Source organism: Alligator sinensis, unplaced genomic scaffold, assembly GCF_000455745.1.
Source record: "Alligator sinensis unplaced genomic scaffold, ASM45574v1 scaffold453_1, whole genome shotgun sequence".
NCBI classification, from domain to species: Eukaryota; Metazoa; Chordata; order Crocodylia; family Alligatoridae; genus Alligator; species Alligator sinensis.
In genome coordinates, this window is record NW_005842485.1 from 880,610 (window position 1) to 901,140 (window position 20,531).

At 54.7% G+C, this 20,531-nt stretch overlaps 1 protein-coding gene across 1 annotated transcript; it reads right to left on the minus strand.

The window, feature by feature from the left end:
- Nucleotides 1–572: 572 nt before the first annotated feature.
- On the minus strand, nucleotides 573–19,095 carry GCK (glucokinase). The gene is made up of 10 exons (XM_006031178.2): nucleotides 19,051–19,095; nucleotides 12,375–12,537; nucleotides 9,996–10,150; nucleotides 8,680–8,799; nucleotides 8,162–8,257; nucleotides 7,791–7,890; nucleotides 3,765–3,948; nucleotides 2,285–2,440; nucleotides 1,500–1,733; nucleotides 573–1,047 (listed from the first exon to the last, which is right to left on the minus strand). The coding sequence occupies exons 1-10, from the start codon at nucleotides 19,093–19,095 to the stop codon at nucleotides 903–905; spliced, it is 1,398 nt and encodes a 465-aa protein (XP_006031240.1). The 3' UTR covers nucleotides 573–902.
- Between the last annotated feature and the right edge of the window lie 1,436 nt (nucleotides 19,096–20,531).

Here is a 20,531-nt window from a genome sequence, read left to right on the forward strand (position 1 = left end):
GGCATGGGCCCTGCCTGCCACCCTCAGGGGGCTGGGGTCTCCCTGCTGTCACACAATCCCTACCAGGCATGCATCAGAATCAAGGCCCTGTGTCTTCTTCCAGCTGTCGTGGGCAGTGCCAGCCCCTCCACATCCTGTGCCAGCCAAGGGCTCTGCACACTGGTGCATGCAGAGGAAGGAAAGACCCAGAGCTAGATTCCTGGGCATACCTGAGGATGGGAAGGGGGCAGCTGTGGGCACAAAAGGACAGTAGGTCAAGGAGGGGGCTCCTAAGGGTACCTCTCTAAGCAGGCACGGTCAGGCCACAGCTGGGCGAGAGGGCCCTGTGAAGGCAAGGGGTTAGGGAGGAGACATGCTTCCTGCCTCAGGTTCGGAGGCACAGGGGACCATTCCCTGCCTGGCCTCATCCTGCCGCCAGCCAACTCAAGAGAGGTGGTCATTCACAACCAATATAAAGAGAGGCCCAGGGCCCTGATTGGCTGAGAGAAGCTGGATCTGTGACTGCCGCTCATGCTGATTGGCCATGTCTGATGGATCCTTTTCGTGCGCTGAGCCAATCAGAAGAGGGTGGTTGGGTGAAGCCCTGCCCCTGCTGTGCCCCACAAACCAACAGCAGGAGGAGATCTCCACAGTTATGGCGTGAGCCTGGCTCGGAAGCAGCAAAGGAGGGAATAGGGGCAGCGAGGGGAGAGACTGAACCTGGCGTGGTGAGGGCATGGTGCAGAGCAGGCTGGAGGCGGGTGGATATGCTGGGCTGGAAAAGGCTTCTCCCCCTTCCCACTGGGTACCTCTCCCTCATTGTCTCTCGGCTCTGGGGAGCGCTCTAAAGAACTCAAGAGGGAGCCATGTCCCAGGCGTGGCCTCTGCTGCCATAGTCCTTAGGTCAATCCCCGCTCACCCCCTCAATGGCCAATCATGCAAGCCATTTTGCACGCTGCAGCTGAAATGAGGGCGGCCCCCCGGCCACTGCCCTCCTCCGACTGGATGAAAGTGATGTCACAGCCAGGCGTGAGCTGCCGGACAGCCGTGTGAAACCGGTCCTTGAAGCTGGAGAGAGACGGAGAAGGAGGGAGTTAGGTCCAGTGGTCTCACCAGCTCTCACACTGCTGGCTACCATCTGGAGCAGCTGGGAGATGCTCCATGCTTCCAAATATCTCCTGGGGAAGATGGCGCCCTACAATAATCCCACAGGGCTGGAAGAGACTGCGAGGGTCAACTAGCTCAACCCCAGCCCACAGAGGCAAGATGCGCTGTTCCAGACACGCCCATCCAACTGAAGGACACTCCCCATCTCCCTTGGGCAGCTTGGCCCCTGGCCCCACTGCTCTTACAGCTTAGGGTTTGCACCCTATCAGCTTGCTGCAATTTGCTGTCTGGAAACCCTCTGCTCTGAGACCAACAGCTGCAGAGGCAAGGAAGGAGCCAAGGAGATGGTGCACAAACTAAAAAGGGTTTATGGGGGGCTGTCTGTCCCTCCCAGGCTCCTCATGTGGTCTCACCTGGGGTGGAGCTTGTAGACGGAGCCATCAATCCCCACAGTAATCTTGAGTGTGTCCTGGCTTCGGCTCTCACGCATGCGGTTAATGACACCGGCCAGCCCGGCTGAGCACATCTGGGCGGCTCGTGTGGAGACACTTTCACACGCCATGCGCACGATGTCACAGTCTGTGACTGTAGGCAGCAGCTCAAAAGCCGTCAGGATGTTGTAGATCTGCTTGCGGTCCCCGCAGTCGCTAGGGCCGGGGAGGGAGAGAGCCAGTCAGGGGCCCTTGTCATGGAACAAGGTCCCTCAATGCCATGAGACAATGGCAGGGAGCAAGGGGAGAGTTGGGAGCCAGTGACAAAAGCCCAAGGAAGGGTGCAGGAGTCATCCCCATGGTTGACCCCAGCACCCTCCTTCCTGCTAATGAATCCCCAGCAAGGACCCATCTGTTCCCCATGGACCTCCCAGTGCTTTACCCAGGAGATGAGTTGTCTTCTTGTCATTTTTCATCACTAATTGATTAGAGGCTTAATCAGGTATGTCCTGAAGTGCAGAGGCCAAATAGCTCTGGGTATGGAGCCCAGACCACCTAAGTGCCAGCCCAGAGCATGGCCTACCAGCTTCAAGGCATAGGGTGGTAATGTGGGGACACGAGAGCCTGAGTGTTGCCCAGGCCTGTGTTGTCCCCTCTACTCCATCAGTTCTCCTACCTCTGGGGAATTCCAAGACCCCTCCCCAGCCTGCCCTGGGATGTCAGCAGGCTATTAGGGTGCAAGGCGGCAGCAGTGGAGCCCCCTGTACCTCTCAATCTGTGAGACAAAGCGGCTCTCAAAGGCACCCCTGGTCTTCAGCTTCTCCGAGGCCTCTCCGTTGAAGAGCAGGTTCTCATTGACCAGCTTGAGCAACACCAGCCGCACAATCTCCCCCATGTACTTCCCGCCAATGATCTTCTCATAGCTGGGCAGGAACAAGGGCAGCAGTCAGGGCAGTGAGGACAGGCTCCCAGGCACGCTTGCCCACCACCCATGTCAACACACCTGTCTGCCTTCCACTGCCTAGAACAGCAGCAGCACTGCGTCTCCAGCGCTCTCCTGACAATCTCACCAATCTGCTCACCACTGCTCACCAATCTGAGCAGTGCTGTGTTGGACCCAACCCCACCCTCTACAGAGACCTCATTGTATCTTCACTCCCTCTGGAGCTAGTCATGGAAACACTGAATTAGGCATGTGTCGTTGGGGAAGACAGGATATCCTGGGGATATGATAACAGTCTCCTGATATTTGAAAGGCTGCCATCAAGAGGAAGAGCATCTAGTCTCCCTTGTCCCAGAGACCAAAGCACAAAGCAGTGGCTGGACATTGCCACAGGATAGAGGTGGATTAGGTCTCAGGGAAAACTTCCTTACTGCTGGGACAGGCAGGGGAGCAGACTGCCCAGGAGAGGGATGGAGGTCTCCCTCACTCTTGATTTTCAACTAGGGGCTGGATAAGCACTAGGCAGGGATGACTGAGGAACAGCTGCATTTGTGATCCCTGAGGTCCCTCCTAACTTTTGAGCCCTTTGGGATTATGAGACCCCTAGGCATGCAAGCAAGCACTGTGGAGGGTGAGTTTCCTTTCCACCCCTTCATGCAGACACCACATCACAGTTCAGCATGCCCAGATCCTACTGTAGGAACCACAATCCTCTTGTCCTATATCCTTATCTCATTCCATTGTGGAGGTACCCCAGCCTTGTTGCCTTCACTACTTTGTTAGGAAGTCCAGAGCACAAGTAAGCGCAGAGGGTGTGGACCAGCCAGTTTCTGAGTGTGTAGAAGGCCCACGTTTCAGTGCCTGTGGATGTGCGTGGTGGGGCGGGCCCATGTGCGTTTGGATGTACACGAGAGTGTGTTACATGGTGGGGGCTATGCACACAGGCAAGCGTTTGCTGGGGCACTCATGGTGTGTGTGATGGAGCCATCCAGCTGAGGCTGCTCTCCCCGGAGATTAATGGCCTGATAATAGAGGCTAATTTTGTGTGAGCACCAGGAAAACAACCTCTTTCGCTCTTTGCTGGGCTCTGCACATTTTCTGGGCAGCAAACACTGCCAGTGTGTTAGCCAGCCACCCCCTGGCTCAGGCCCTCAGCTTTGGGGCAGGAGAAAGAGGGAGTTGCAGGAAGAGACCCCCTCTGAGCTCCCACTGACAGGAGGCAAAGCGACAGCCCCCACAGCACAGAGACGCGCGACCCGAAAGCAGCGAGCAGCGAGGTGAACTGTATCTGTCATATTCCTTACAGCTGCTGACCGGGGTTAAGTGAAGTCTCGTCCACCACGCGGTCGTACTCCAGGAGGAACTCGTCCAGCTCCCCCGAGGCCCCAAAGGCGCCCCACTCAGTGTTCACGCACATCCGGCCCTCATTGCCCTCCACCAGCTCCACGTTGTGCATCTCTTCCATGTAGCAGGCATTGCAGCCCGTCCCTGCCGGAGGGAGAGACTGTGTTAGTCATGCAGGGTAAGGGGAAGCAGGGGAAGCCAAGCTCTGTAGAGGGTGGCTGTGTCTACCCTGGGACCGAGGGCTGATCATCAAGTCACTGATCTGGACTCTGAACCCCTCTAGTCAACCTCCACAGAGTATCTGCCTGGCTGTGGGAGCATGGCTCAGCTTCCAGCTTCCAGCATGACTCCTCCTCATGGGGAGGGGGGAGAAGTGTATGATAAATTAGCCCTGTACCTTCCCCCAAATGCCACTCCCATGCCCTTTCTCTGCCTGATTAGCTGCTTTACTTTCTGCTCCCTTCCCTGTGTCCCCTGTCCCATCGGTTGCTTTGCTTTCTGTTCACTGCCCTAGCTACTCCTCTACTGCCTGTCCCCTCCCCAGTCAGCAATGTGCCACACACAGAGGCTGCTGGTGTCACTCCTGGCACTTGTGCCACGAGTTAGGCAACCCTGTCCTGACACATGTTCGGAATTCACTTGGATCTCCAGGTCTCACCCATAACGCCCGGTTTCCAGACATCTGGCCCCTCTGTACCCCATTTCCCATCTCTGCTGTCCAAAAGGAGAGAGTTGCCCACTGACTGAGTCCTAGAAGGGCCCCATAAGGGACCTTGGGATAGAGCATTGTGCCATGCTGGAGAAGCAAGCTGCACAGTGTGGGCAGCCAGGGTGCAGGCTGCAGGACACCACGGTGATGGAGATGAGAGTCATGCCTGGCTCAGACCTCAATGGCATCCCTAATCAGTGGGGTGGGCAGCACAACCTTTAAGATCCTCTTAAAGGTTCCCAAGCACACAGGAGGCAGGGCCCAGTGCCTCGTTCCCCGCTCAGCCATCTCATCTCCAGAGGGTGCACTCAGAGGTTGCACCCAGGCTCTGGCCTATGCACTGCACTGTTTATCACCCAAACAACAGATTCAGGTCACTCCCAGAGAGCACAATCGGTCTGCCCGGGCCAGCCCTGGCACGTGGCTTGCACTTAATACCAAGAGACTTGTTGCTCCTAGGGGCTGCCACCTCAGCAGTTCAGTGCCGTATTAGCATCACATGGATCAGCGGGCACACACACGCACTGTTTTCCAGCACCAGCTGTCCAATGGGGGGGGGGACCCAACTAGCACGTCACAGACGCTCTGACCCATTTTCCAGTCGCTTTCTTCTCTCTGGAAGGGCTGAGCTCTTCCTTGCCAGCAGCATGATCCATTTGTTATGATGCCTTGCCTGTGAAGGCCATGGGAATGTCTCTCCCAGAAATCCTTGAGGATCCCAAGGGCTTTATCTTCATAGAAATCATAGAGAAGTCAGGCTAGAAGTGACCTCCAGAAGTCACATCCAGTCCAACCCCTGCCTGAGGCAGGATCATCCCATCCAAACCATCCCAGACAATTCATAATTTAAACTGTTCAGGAAATCCTGACACAACACAGATCCCACACTCAAACCTGCCACAGGTAAAGCAGGGAGACCACAGCAGCCAATGTCCTACCACAACCCCAGCTACAGAAGAAGGCAAACCACTCCACTCCACACCCCAAGTCCGTACCAGTCTGACCAGGGGGTAAAATTCCTTCTTGACCCTCAATGCAGCATTGGCCTGACCCTAAGCAGACGGCAAGACCCTCTAGCCAGGACCCAGCTTTAGTCCCAGCAGGAGCACTGGCACAGCCCAATCGCCATCCCTAGTCTTGGCTGCAGCCAGCACCCAATGCCTCTGAGGAAGACTTAAAAACATCCTGAGACATGTAGCAGAATGGGAGGGTAGGGGACAACCAGAAAAGCCCAGAAATCTGGGAATTACCTACGATAGAAAATAGGCATTGCTACACCTAGATCATCCCCGACCAGTGCCTATCCAACTTCTTCCTGAACCCTCCAGGGATGGAGAGTCCACAACTCCCCTGAGCGTCTATTCTACTGCCTTGCTGCTCTAGGACGTGGAGGATGTATATTGTAATAGCACCCGGGAGCCTCAATCATGGGCCATCCCTAAAAGCAACAATCTCCACCATCCTGTAGTACTAGCCTTCATGACCATAACTAATAACTAACTAACTATTATTGGGGCCAAACTAGAGTTGAACCTAAACACAGAGGAATGGGATACTGCAAAATACAGCTATCAGTGGCTTTTGGAACAGCGATTTAGGCAGCTTTGCTTTATATGGCTTTTTCCTTTCCCTGGCTGTGGTGTAGTAGGTTTTTCCTTGGAATATTGCTACTTCAGGTCTCAGTCTTCGAGCAAGGACCCCGAGTCTTAGTGGCATTGAATGAGCATGGGCATTTATCGTTGTGCTTTAGACAGCTTCAAGGAGCTCTCCCTACTCCTGGATGTTTATGGCTTCAGCTCTGTGAGACTGCCCCTGAGACAAATCGTTGCATTTATGGCCCATTTGATGACGCTCTGGGTTTGCCACCTCCATCAGTTGAAGTCTCTGAATTTGCACAGTCAAGCTTGAATCTGGAACTCCAGCTCCAATTTCTCCAGCTTGCAAACAGAAGCAAACCTTCATGCAAACAACATAGGGCCTGATAGACCCCCTTCCTGTGATGGCAGCAGCCAGCCCCGAGGCCTCCTGCTTAGAGCTCCCCTACTCAGTGCTGGGGTTTGCCAAGACTTCTCAAACTCCTCTGCAGGGACTTGGAGCTTCCCAGACTCTTCCTAGAGAACATGCTCGCAGCACCATTGGCTTGGAAAGCAAACACGGACCCAACAGAGGTCAGGAGCAAGGGTCAGCAGGACTTGCTCGCTGATGTGGAAAGCCAGTCGATGCAGCAATCTACACCACCAGGCAGAGACTTCCCATCCATGGGGCAGGCTGCCGGGAGCCCCATGGCCTTGGGGAGATTTAGGAGCTTTGAACTCCTGCTCAATGCACCTCCAGTCATTAGCAGAGATTTCCATCTGGAATCAGATTTGTTCTCACTGCCTGCGATGTGTTCGACACTTGTTTCATCCCCGTCCTCCACCTCCCAGGTGTCCTGTGCGTCTGGAGGGTGGGAGCCACTGCCCTGTGTGGGCGGCTGATGAAGGGGATGTATGGGCCGCTGAATAAGGGGATGATGGAGACGACATCCTTGATACCTCTGTGGGAAGCCCTACCTATAAGGAGTGACATCACAGTGCTGACCAATCTGCATCACTTGTCCTTCTGACATCGCTTCTAAGAACACAGTGACATCACTTCAGAACCCCTGCATTGAGGGGACCTGGCCGATAGAGCAGCCTGTGTGCTGCTGGCTCCAGCTCCAAGACAAGCTCACCTCTGATGCTGATGAAGTGAAAGGAAGTCAGGCTGGCCCATGGCAAGCAGTGTTTGTCCAGGCTGAGTGTTGCTAGTGTGAAATCCCCAGCTGGCTCCATCACTGCCGATGCTAGTCTCAGATATTCTGATACAGTGGGGCGGAGGATGCAACACCTCATCTACACCTATTGTGGCTGGGTGGGATGAGCCCGCTGGTCCCCACCAATGGGGGGTTCCAGGTGGGTGCACACAGTGGGAGCCAGCTTTTATTACTTCAACAGGACATCTCAGTGCTCTTGCAAGTCCAGAGCTTCCAGCCAACCAGTCCAGACCAGGCAGATAGCACAGCCCTTCCTGCCCTGCCTGCCAGATGGCTACCGCAGCCGTTTCCAAGGATGAGGCTTCCCGTTGCCCAGAGCTGCTGATAGGACCCTGCCAAGCCCCTGTGACGGCACTGCTGGGAGTCAGCTGAAGACAAATAAATCAAGGGCAGGAAGTGGCTCCCCACCTCTGATGGATGTGCTGCCCTCCCTGCCCCCGACCCCTGTGCTGGAAGGGGTGTCCAGGTGGTCAGGAATCTTACCCACTATCATGCCAACCTCACAGCGGTGATCTTCATAGTAACAGGAGATCATAGTGGCAACTGTGTCATTGACCATGGCGACGACATCCATCTCGAAGTCCTGCAGAGAAGGACATGAGAGAGAGAGTCCATGATGTCCAGGACAGAGGCCAGGGAAGAAGAGGCATGGGCTATGGGGTAGGGTCTTGCTGCCAGGAGGGAGCCCAGGGAAAGCTGGGGCTGCCCTACAGATGCACGCATGGCAGCTACGGACACTCCTGTACAACCAGGCTCTCCATGGATCTTAGAGGCCTCCTCCCATGGGCACACTGTGCCTCAAGCAGCCCCACGGTGTGATACCCATCTCAACAGAACCTTACAAGCCTCCTCACCCCTCGTCTCTTGATGGCATCTCGCAGGAGCCCCACAACATTGTTCCCTTCAGCTCCTGAAGCCTTGAAGCCCTTGGTCCAATTCAGGAGGATTCCCTGTGGGGCCAGAGGGAAGAAGGGTTAGGACAAGGTACTGCAAAAGAGAGGGAGATGCAGAGACCACAGCCATCTGTCTTGGGACATCCGCATGTGCGTGGGGCATTCCCAACATGGCCCTTGCTTCCAGGCAGTTGTGGCTCCCTGCATGGGCCAGGTTTGGAGTTGGAAGGGCAAGAGGATGCAGGTGGGGATCAAAGGGGGGCTCACATCTGGACAAAGATGCCAGCCCAAGAGGAGGTGGCTCTGGGTCTGGAATGCAACATGCAGGTGTTGGTGGCAGCTCCATGGCACCAGGTAGGGCCAGGCATTGCAGCTGAAACATTCCCTGTACCAAGTCCTTCCCCATGCCCCATCTACAGCCTCCTGCAGCCTCTGCTGCCCCAAGGAGCCTCCCAGTCAAGTGCAGGGCAAGACCTCACCTTGTCAATATCCTCATGCCGGACAGGGAAGGAGAACGTGAAACCCAGTGGCAGCTTCTTGTGCTTCATCTGGTGCTTATCCAAGAAGTCAGAGATGCATTCAGAGATGTAGTCAAACAGCTGGAGGAGACAGGGCTGAGTTCAGTGCAGGCTCTGCTGGGCGACTGAACCTATCTTCAGCTTGCCCAACCCCAGTGCCTCCTGGGGCCAAGACAGCAACAGCACCTCTGTGGGGCAGGGGACACATACTACACTGGCTCCATACTGCTGCACCCAGCGTGTCGCAACTGGCTCAGCTCTCCAGAGGCCAGGCACTGTCTTTCCCTTGGACACTGCCACTGTTCCGGTGGCTGTACATTGAAAACCATGCCATCTGTGTGAGATTTCTATAGTGCAGTGTTGCAGAGGCTGCGGTCGCCCACGAGAGGGTGCCCTCCTCCTCCTCCAGCCCATGCAACCTGCATATCCCAACAGCCAGGCTTGCAAAACCCCTGGCATGGCTCCTATCCACTGCTGTGGCAGCCTCAAGCCCTGGTGCTGGCACAGCTGGACGTGGCTTCACCTCACCTCTGCTGAGCCCATGTGGGCAGCTCTGTTCCCACATGGAGGTACAGGTGGGGTTGATGCCAGTGAGGGAAGACCTCAGCCCCAAGCCCCATGCTCTGTACCCTGTTGGTTCCTGTTGGACATGTGGGGGTTGGAAGCAGGACTCCTGGGTTTGCTGAGGGTAAAGCAGAGTTGTCTGGGAAGGGTGAACAGCTCTGAGCTGGGCAAGTACCTAGAGCATTTGGTGGTCTATACAATGGCGTGGGTGGGGACCACAACTGATGTGGGCTGTGGCTGGGATGCAAGTGGACCCAGCTGCCTGGAGACTGGGAGAAGAGGCCATGTGAGTAGCAAAAAGGAAAAATGAGGTTGCTAAGGCCTGCAAGGTCTGGGTTGTGAGGAGGAAAAAAAACCCCTCCATCCTCTTCCATCCCCCACAAGGTCTAAGGGCCTGGTTAGCACAGCTCATCCACGCATTTGTTCAAATGACACACATCGTTATTGCCTCTTCCCAGACACCCACTGAGTAGAAGTATTAATAAGAGGGCAGATAGGAGTGCTGTTCAGGATGAATGCAATCAGGGCAGAAAAGCAAAATTATATCAGGGGCAGCCTGAATAGCTACAACATGGCTTCAGCTTTGTTCCAAACTGAAAGGGTCAGCTTTGACAAGTGGGAAGAAGGCAAAGAAGACCCAGAAGCAGCCTCCTTTTGCTCTGGGTAGCCCCAGCCTTATTGATGGATTTCTTGGCCTTTTTATCCGCACTCACCATTTCCGCTGTCCCGGTCATGGCATCCTCTGGGATGGAGTACATCTGGTGCTTGGTCTTCACCTTCCACTGCCCTTCCTCACCCTCGCCCACCTTCACCAGCATCACCCGGAAGTTGGTGCCCCCAAGGTCCAAGGAGAGGAAGTCCCCAACCTCTGCAACACCAGAGGAAATGGGGCCTAGCTCAGAAGGGATCCTTAGCCAGCAGCCGTGATCCCCGCACGCAGGTGGAAGCAGAGAAGCTGCAGCGCAGTGTTGGGAAAAGGGGGTTAGCAAGCAATAGGCTGAAATAGCTACAAATCCTTCCCTTCCCTGCTAGCTCTGCTCTGTTCTCACAGCTTCCATGTGGAGAAGAGCCATTCCAGATGTCTCCGTCAGCCACGCTCTAAGAACGTGCAATCAAGGAGGATGAACAGGCATCAGGTCAAATGAGCCAGAGATGGGAGAGGGTCCATGATCTGGAGATCCAGAATGGGCATCTGTTTAGAAGATCTCCTCCAATCCAATCACAAGTAAGTGGGCTGCACTTGGGAAATCCCTTGTGTTATGCAAGAGGCAAGACTAGGGGATCACACCCACCCCTTCTGGCCCTGGGATCAATAACTCTACTGACCACGGTGTCAGTCAGGCCCACCACCCTTTCTCCAGGCCCCGTGGGCTTTGTAACTGAGTTACTAAACCATTTCTTGGCAAATGCAAGCTTATAAAAAGAAGAGACTACAGAATCCCAGTCTGCCATGTGCTGGAGCATAAGTATTTAAAGAGCTATTGAATCATCATTGTGCTGTGTTTCTGCAGCACCTAGTCACCAGCTGCTGCACAACAGCCTCTGAGGCACTACAGCAGTGATAAGTTGTCGGTAATGGTTAAAAAATTGCTGTTGGAACCTTTCTGCCTGGAGGCTGGAAAAAGGCTTGATTCCTGCATTAGAAACCTGGAAAACTTCAGGTCCAAGTGTTCCCTCCCCAAAAGAAGCTGTGGTGTTTTACCAGAAAATAATCCCTGAAAAACCCCAAGCATCAGATTTTGTTGGCTGAATTTTCCCCAGAAATGTTTCAGTCAAATGCAGTTTCACTGTATGTTTGCAAAAAAAAAAAAAATGGTTATTGAGTAATAAAACAAAAGAAAGTGCTTCCTGGCCACACAGTTGTGGTGTCATTTGAAAAACAAAAGGCAACATTTTTCAGAGAGAGAAAAATCCCCTTCTCTGGGTGTTTACTACCCTTCATGAGTCACAGGTGAACCACCCTGTATGAAGAAGTTCACACCGCATTGTCTCACAGACAACACAGCCTGGAATATAAGACACACTTTGTTTTCAAAAGGCAAAATGAAGAAAAAAATAATCTTTCTTGGTAGAGAGTGAGTAGCAGCTGCCTGCCGGGAGCAAGCCGAGCCTGCTCATTGCTCTGCTCCCTTTCGATTGCTGCAGATGTGACTTTCACTTTTGCCCAGCAAGTGGCAAAAACTGCCCTTGCTGTATCTCTCACATATAATGCAGCCTCCAATTTTCAGTTCTTGGCTTTTGAGGGAAAGGTGCATGTTGTGTATGAGAAAATATGGTAGCTTAGAAGTGTTGCTTGGGAATCCAAGCTTGCAAACAGGACCCTCCTTGCTGCTATAATTGTCCATTTTCCAGGCCCAGCCGCTTCTCTTTGGTGGGTCCAGCTGGGCCCAGTTTGGCCAAGGTCTGTAACCTAAGCAAATTAAACTGACCCTCCAATGTGAATTCTTGCTACCACCTGCTCCAGCATCACGTGTGATGCCGACAGACCTCCCTCCATGGTGGTTGTAAGCTTCCTTCTGCTGCCTGGGGGAATGGGATTTTGCAGTGACCACAGAGATAGCATAGCAGATGAATGTCATGGCTAGTGGTACTGTAAGGGCAGGGGGCAGGGATCTGCTGGCTGGGCATGGCTCAGAGCAGGCTAGCACAGATCTGCCCCTGCTGACTGCCCAGAGCTATAGGCATTGGTCAGGCCTGGCTGCCACCCGAGGCAGCAGAGTTTGCAAGCAAGTTACCAGACACTCTAGACCAGGGGTGGGCAATTATTTTGGGTGGAGGGCTGCATACTGAGTTCTGGCAAGCCATCGTGGGCCACATGACAGGCAGCCAGTGGCAGGTAAATATTAATTTTCTAAATTTTTAGGGGCCCTGTGGGCCAGATAAAATGGCCTGGTGGGCCACATCCGGCCCACAGGTGCATTTTGCCCACCCTTGCCCTAGAGTGACGATGGAGGGGTCCATGGAGTGACTTAGAGTGACCTGGAAGGGAAAGACATGGAGAACCAGGTTCTCTCCAATGGAGGAAGGCAGCCTGGGAAGCAAGAGGTAAGAGCCTAGACCATGGCTTCCCTGCCAGTGGGCTGCCACATTACCTGAGCCCTCGGGTGTGGAGCGTACATAAGTGGGCAGCATTTTCACAGAGGCTTCCTTGTGCGTCTCCAGCTTGAGACCCCGGTCCATCTCTTTCTGCATGCGGTACATCACCTTCTTCAGGTCTTCCTCCTTCAGCCTGAACTCGGACAAGATCTGCTCCACCTGGAACCAGAAAGACACCAGTGAGTGCCTGGGAGGGGAGAGGAGCAGGGGAGCCAGAGACCAGGGCTTGGGGAGGGTGCAAGGAAGTGTATTCCTGGAGTAGGGGCTCGCCTCTGTGATACCCCTTGGTCTCAAGCTGGGGGGTGCTGAGCAGCCTCTTATGTCATTCTTCAACATGAAGCTGGCCCATTCTTGTGCATTGGGGCCCAGAAGTAGGATGTGTTGGTCCCAACCCATCCCAGAGAGATGCCTGCCCTGCCTCTGCTTGGAAAGCAGGGCCCACCACCCTTTTGGGCAGTTCACATCATTGTCCTGCTGCTCTTGTACAGCATGGATGTCTGAAGGGAGCAGAGAGGAAGCCAGGAATCTGACTGCTGCCTGTAACACCAGCTGAACTCAGCTGGATGAGCGTAGGCCAGGGATTGAGCCCTCCTGGCATTGGAAGAGGTGTGAAAGCCAAGTAAGTGTGGCAAGTTGGTCTGGGTTTCACACTGTCCAGGCCTTAGGCTCTCATGTACTGCAAGGAGGTGCCTAATACAGGAGACAGTATACACTCTCTCACACTAATGCCATGGGCTCTCAGCATCACAAATGTCTGCTTCCATCCTGAGGGGCACATTGAAAGCGCAGCTTGCCAACTGAATAGCCTTTGGCAGGCTCATCCCTCTTGGAGTCAAGGCAGGGTCTGGCTGTTGTGCATTTCTGCAGATCCCATCCTAAGAAAATGGCTTCTTTATACCCTTTGGAGCCAAGACCTTCTGAATGGGGCCACAAGCAGGGCCGTGACACTGAGAAGCTAGTGCTGCAGACCTGGACTCCCTGCTTGGGGTTGTGTTGTCTCTGCAGGGTGCAGCCAGCAACCTGCCCCCCAGACATTCCCCAGCCACATCTCTGTCCCACAGATGCTCACCTTGACTGGAGACGAGGAAGCAGCCATCTCAAGGGGGCCCAGAGTCTCAGTCCCGCTCTGCAGAAAATTAGGCTCCCACTTAAAGTATCTCTATACCTTCCACTTCTCCTGAGAGAATGAATCCTCCCAGGTGACTTGGCCCTGGGCAGTCACAGCAGCTCCCCCAGCTAAAGCATCATGGACTCAGCTGGGGGGTGAAGGGACTCAGATGCCACGAGGGACCTTGTGAATGACATGAACCCTCTGTGTCAGGGCAGTACAAGCCCCCAGGAGAGGCTGGTATAGGGCATCAATGGTCTGAGAAAGACACCAGTGGCTTGTCCCCAGGGCAACCCAGTAAGTGTAGATCAGTGCCGGTAGAAGGCCAGGCTGGCAGCTCAGTCCCACCATGGCTCTCAGCTGAGCTCGTGCTGATATTCCCCAACCAGGGGACTTGGGGCTGCCCCTTGGGTTCAAGGGGCAGAGTCACCCCATGATTTGTGTGTCTTCTGTAGGTTCCACCCGGATGGATGTCCTCAGGTGGGCTGGTCAGCACTTGGTCTATTGTCCCGTCACAAACTCTTTTATCCCCTGAAATCATCACTGTGAATCTCAACTCCTCCCTCTGTTTGAGCCAAGCTGCAGGTGCTCTCCTCACACAGGCATACGCTCAGTGATTCACACCCACCTGACTGCTCTATATTTACCCTCACAATCCCACGTCATCTCTGTTTGGAACTGTTCCACTCTCCCGCACTTCCTACAGGTCAGTCTTCCCTGCGGGTTGATCTGTTCGCCTCACAGCACAAGCACAGGGTGGGAGCTGGGGTTGGCCAAAGGGTACTGGCCTCTCTAACAGGTGCGTCATCGCCTTGAGGCCTGCCCCAGCTGTTTCTGTACATTGCATGCACCATCAGCCCCATCTGAAAGCTGTATGTAGAGGACCTATAGGTCTGGGGCTAATTGGTGGAGTCAAAACACAGTCATCCATGTGCAGAGACTTGTCTTGCTGCCACAGACCTGCTGTGAGGGAACCCCAGAGGCACCATGGGATGCCTATGACCCTGCAAGCCCAGCTAGGTATACACGCAGTTGGCTCCTGGAGCGGAGGACACTGTGAGCACCACTGTGGCAAGCTGTTTAAAAGGATAGTAACCAATTCCTAAGCTGCACTGTATTACCTCAGGGGGAGAAACAGCACAGTTCTCAGAGAGGGAGATGAGTACAAAGGAACTGAGAGTCACCCCAGGAGGGAGGTGCTATTGGATAGCACTGATCGCAGAGCCTGGTGGGAACCCCAGAGCCTTCTTACAAAGCAGGGTGATGTGGGTTGTCTCTGACTTGCCTGGGGCCCTGTAATTAGGAGGAGAGGTCAATTTGCTCATGCTGTGGATGGAGCAGACTATTGGAGGACACCTGAAAGTAGTGTATAGACATGAAAGTTGGGCTGTAGGCTCCTGATCAAGAACATGTCATCACCATGCTCCAATCCACATAGTTCCTCAATCTCCCCAGCACTCAGCTCAAGCAGACTCTCAGGCCCTGCCTCCCCAAGATGAAAGCACTAGGTACTTCTCTCCTCTTTGTACTTTTCTCTTTTTCGTGCCCAGAGCAGGGGGGAGCTGGGGTCTACATTGATGTCCTCAGATGTTATGTGTACTGAAGGTTGAATCTTGACTCTCTAGTTGTTATACACACACACACAGACACACACACAGCAAGCTGAGGGAGATCAGGAAGGAGAGGGCAGATCAAACACAATGTCTTTGTTCTTTATTCCAGATGAGGCTACTTGAATGCCAGAGTCAAAAGGGACCTGGAGGATCACCCACTCCAGCCCCCTGCACAGAGGCAGGACATCCAGCCCACAACGGATACCCCTCCAGCCTCTGCCCAGAGCCCTCTCGCAAAGGAGCTACCACCACCTCCTTGGGGTCCAGATTCCATTCTCCTGCAGTTCTTATAGGTGGTTCTCCTGAGGGCTGTTCTCAATCTGCCTTGCTGCCAAATACTCCATGATCACCTGTCCTGCCCTCCAGGGTAAAGTGTGCCTCTGCCTCTGCTATGGCAGCCTTGGAAGAGTGCAGTCACCTCCCTCTCTGCCATCTCCTGCTATTGGGGTCCTAATGGCTGAAGCCTTGGGGTTCCCTAAGCTATGCCATCCACTACCTCCTGTGCAATGCAGTGTCCTTCAGAGGTGTACTGGATTGAGCAAAACTTGCTGCCACCACAAATGAGGAATGACCTGGACTCTTAGGCCAGGTCAGTCGTAACCAGGCTGAATGCTGAGCCTGCCTAGTCTGGTAGGTCCAGGATCCAGTCTTTCCAGGCAGCCCTGTCTCTGTGGCTCCCTTCTCCTAGTGCCCCATAGTGCAGTGGGCCGGGGAAATTGCAGCTGGCATGGAGACCTTGAGCTTTGTCTCATGGACCAGCGGGAATTGGGGGAGGCTCTGTTCCCTCAGGCACCACCCGGGGTTACTAGGAATAACAGCCACGAATTGTTAGAGAGAAGGTTCAGGCTGAACATCAGGAGACATTACTTTACAGTTAGGGTTGCTAGGCTCTGCAATGGTACTCTCTCCTACCTTGGGGGTCTTCAAGAGGAGGCTGGATAGATATTTGGCTGGAGTGTTATTACCCTGGCACCCATTCCTGCCCAGGGCAGGGGGGCGGACCTGATGATCTGTTTAGGTCCCTTCTGACCCTAAGTACTATGAAACTATATGATCATTGACCTGGTAGACCATCCTGCTCTGGGCGGTAAGGACCCCATGCTGGTAAGGAAGAAGGTATGGAGAGCCCAGTCAGTCCCACCCTGCTACGCCATGTCAGGGAGTGGGGTGTGGATGGGTGGATTGCTGAAGCTGCCTCTGAAAGATGGGTGTTGCTGCAGCTAGGAGGGGAGCCTGGCCAAGGGGCTGAGCTGCAGAGGCAAGTTGGGTGTGAGGCTGACTGCCTTAGGCATCCTGAGCTACTGGGGTAGCATCTCTGCCATGTGCCTCTGGTAATAGGGAGCAGAAGAGGCAGCCTGGAAATGCGCTTTGGCCAGGAAGACATTAGGGAACATCCCTTCTCTGAATGGGATCCATCCCACTCACACTCTGAGGCTGATCCCAATCATGCCCAGCTAAGACGGGGGCCCACAGTCCCACACATACGGCCCAGTGTGGAGCCAGTGGAGCAGAAGCTAAGCAATCAGGTACTCAGGTCTTCATAGCAGTGGACTCCAGTCCCTGTAGCCTCCTTCCCCTCACACCCTTGCTGGGCTGGAGCAGGCTAAGACCTGGCGAGCAAAGCCAGCTCAGCCAGAAACGGATGCAAATCCCAGAGCCAACAGATCAGCCCTGCAGCAAACAGACAACAACATTCGGCCTGGGGAATCTCCTAAAACCTCCCCCTTATCCTGGAGCTGCCCCAGATATCCTCACTCAAGGCTGGTTGTCATATGTGGGGGATTTCATATGTGCCAAAAGGCTCACAAAAAGGTACTGGACTCTCTTTGAACCACTCAGCTAATCAAATGGGCTGTGCACCTCCCAGCCAGGACCACACACGGGCCCTGTAGCATCCTCACTTTCACTTTCAGTGGAGCACGCTGGGATAGACAGTGGAAACATTTATGAACGGGGTGCTGCAATGCAGCTGCCTGTGATGGCCGGGGTTAGTGTTGGGGGGCCTGGGAGTTCCCTGCTGGCTGGTGTGGGGCTGTGACCATCACAGGGGAAAGGGTGATGGGAATAAAAGCAATGGCCTGACTCTCCTTTCATGCCTCATATAAGGCTGCCAGGCTCAAGGCCTGACCTACACCAGCCTGGAAGAGGAACCAGGCCCTGTCAGCTGCAGGGAAGTAGCAGGGCAGGGAGGAACTGACTCTTCCTCCCTTGGGAGCTCCTCAGTGTGGCAGGTGGGGAAGGCTTTCAGTGTCCTGGGGCTGGAGGAGGAGGTTGCTGCTCTAACTCTAAGAAGAAGCAGTGAGACACTGTAGAGATCATCAGGATCCCGAAGATCCTTCCAGGGGGGATATGCATGAACTGATGCCTGTTTCAGCCAGCACAGGGGGGCTGCATGGATACCCCAGACCAACTAGGGCCCTGGGCAGCACAAAGGAGGGAGCAGGGAGCAGAAATTAGGGAGAAGTCAGCCCTGTGCTTCCAGGAGGGCAGATCCTATGCTATGAATTGCTCTGGACCTGGTCCCTGTGGGGCTGGGTCTGCCCCTGCCAGCCACTGGCCGCTGGGTTAATATTTAAAAGATCACACTAGAGGCGAGTGCCTGGTCCCCGGCCCTGCCCACTCTGCTCCCTGCGACTGTGGGGAAAGAGCGGGCTGCAGCTACGCAGGCACCTTCCCCGCCTGGGCTCTCTACGCGCAGAGCAGGGATGCAGCCTAACCCAGGAGCCCCCAGGGTGGTGCCAGGCAGGGGCAGGTGGTGGCTGTGCCAGGCCTCTTGCCCTAACGAGGCCACCTGCCTCTGAGGAGACACTGTGGGAGGCATTGCTGTCCAAGCAGGGACACAGCAGGTGCCTCCTCCTCCCCTGCTGCCCAGATCCGACTGTTACGTGCCAGGCTGGAAATCCTGGCTGGAGCAAAGGACATCTTAGGCAGAGCGCAGACAAATGCCTGAGTCCCAAGCAAACATACCAGCCCTCCAGTGCAGCTCGGTGCCTATGGGTTTCCACTCACCCAAGGTCTAGATGATTCCTGGGTGCCCCCACAGCCCTATCCCCTGGGAGCAGGGCAGCCCAGAGCTGCACAGTCCAGCTCCAGCAAGCTATGCCCAGTCCAAGCTTGCAGAGAGAACAGCTGCCAAGCCGTGGCCTTTCTTCCCAGTCACAACCTCAGTGATATGCCACCCAGGCCACGCTCTCCCTCCCCCCAAACACATACACCCCATCCCTGCCCTCACCAGGCCCTCCCCTTCCCCTCAGCACCAATTCCTATGTAGAGACCACAAGCAAGTTTCACCTATGCTGTGGCTCAGTACTACCTGAGGTGGGTCTCTCCCTTGCTTTCCAGATTTGGGGAGGTGGGATGGGGATGGGGAAGAGGTCCAGCACACGACAAGCAGGCAAGGCACCTTTCTGCAGCTCCCTGCCCAGACGTACGCACCTGCCCCTTTGCCCTCAGCCGTAAAGAGGGTGCCAAAGCCAAGGGGCCAGGCAGAAAACAAGGCAATGCTCCACGGCCCTGGGTGTGGGTGCATCATGAAAGCCCAAGCAGCTAGTAGCAGGATGGTGATGTCTCCCCCAACTTGCCCTCCAGTTTCATCCATCACAGCACAACAGAGCACAGCATGGGCTTCTACCCCCAAACACCTGCTGCCTTGGGTGAGTATGAAAGCCCAATGCTCCCTAAGCAGCCTTGGATTTGGGATCCCCAGGACTGTGGCACCCCCAAGGACCGCTGTCCAGGGACAGATACAGGCAGTCCAGGAACAGGACTTGGAAGCAGCTTAAAACAAAGGACTCATTACTTGTCTCAAAGGGGCACTGGCCCAGGGACCAATGCAGTATGAACACACCCCCCTCCAAAGCCACGGCCTGTCATGGTCCTCACAGAGGTCAGTGACAAATGCAGAGCAAGCAGGGAAAAGAAACCCTTCAAGGGTGGGGGGTGGGAAGTTACCTTCTCCCTTTTGGAGCTGTCCATCCTGGCTCTGTGATCCAGCATTGGGGCAGGCAGGTGGGCTGGAGGCCAGTCCGTCACGCACAGAGTCCAAACACGCAGCCCCACAGGGAGCTGTGGCCTCGCCCCGGAAATATTTCCACCTCCCAGCCCTGAGGAGCTGCGTCTCAGAAGATGGCGTCTCTGCCTGTGCCTGTGAGTCCTCCACAGTCTCTGGAGCGTTCGTTTCCCCCCAAGAAAATCCCCGTCTCGTGCGTCTCCTCCTTTCCGTGAGTTCCCCGTGGTCCCAGACCCCTGCAGCCTCAGTTTCTTCCTGGGTCTGGGCTTCACTTGGCAGGATGGAGAGGAGGGACGTCCATGACACGGGGATCCACCTGGCTGCCCAGCATCTTGTTGGAAGCAAAGTAACGAGTCCCTCGGTGCTAAGAGAGGTTCTTCTCTGTTCCTCCCAGGCAATGGAGCAGGGACACTTGACTTCACGCACCTGCTTGCTGCCTCCTCCCCCAGCCCGTGCCTTTCCCAAACCAGCTGTGTTGTTTGTTGACTTTCTCCCTTACAGATAGTTTTCCCGTCTCTTGCTCCCGAGCTGCTTCCCAGAGTCTGGAGATGAACCCCGTGTTACTGGGACAACCAGGGAAGTCCTGTTGCTGTCTTGCCTCACCTGGACCCCTCCTGGCTGGCCCATTAGCGCTGCCATGTGGAAGGCCACTACCTGAGCCATTGGGATTGTCATAACAACCACTTTATCTCCACGTTACTGCGGCAACCACTCCAGGGCAGGACTAGCCAACCTGTTCTGCTCCCAAGGCGACCGCATTGGGGCAGAGAAACCCATTTCCAAATGACAAAGATTAACAAAGAGCAGGAGGGGGCTAGCTGGACGGAGGCAAGGGCAAACCTGACATGGCAGTGGACATAGTTCTGCCTCTCTGTAGGCTCTTCCTCCCAATGGGAGAAGTTGAGATGATCAGAAGACCAGCTAATCTGCAGCTGTGGGTTCCTGAAGCAAGCTGCCCCAATTATCTAATTTTTGGATCCAACCCATCCAGGGCCCACAGTACAATATAAATGGTTGCAGCCCCCAGGAGGTTTAATCTAATTCACAGGGCTGCTTGGGTGATGGCCCGAGGATCCTGTGAGCACACTCACCACGGAGCGTGTCTCACAGGAGGCTTTGCAGACAACACAATGGGTTCTTCATGGCTGGAAGTCATCATGTGACTTCTGGAAGGGTTTTCCAAAGATCACTGATAGCTTGAGTGAAATGGATGGGCCTGATACAGAAGGTAATGGGGGTGGTTCTCTGTTCCATGGAGGATATGAGCTGAGATGGTCACACAGGCAGGCGCCTTCTAGTCTTGAAATCAAATGCTGTGACGTAGGGCGTGCGAAGGGCTTGCAAGAAGGAGGAAGGAGTGATGTGGAGAACGATGGACAAGGAGGAAGTTCAAAACATGCGAGGCAGGTGCAAAGATGAGAGC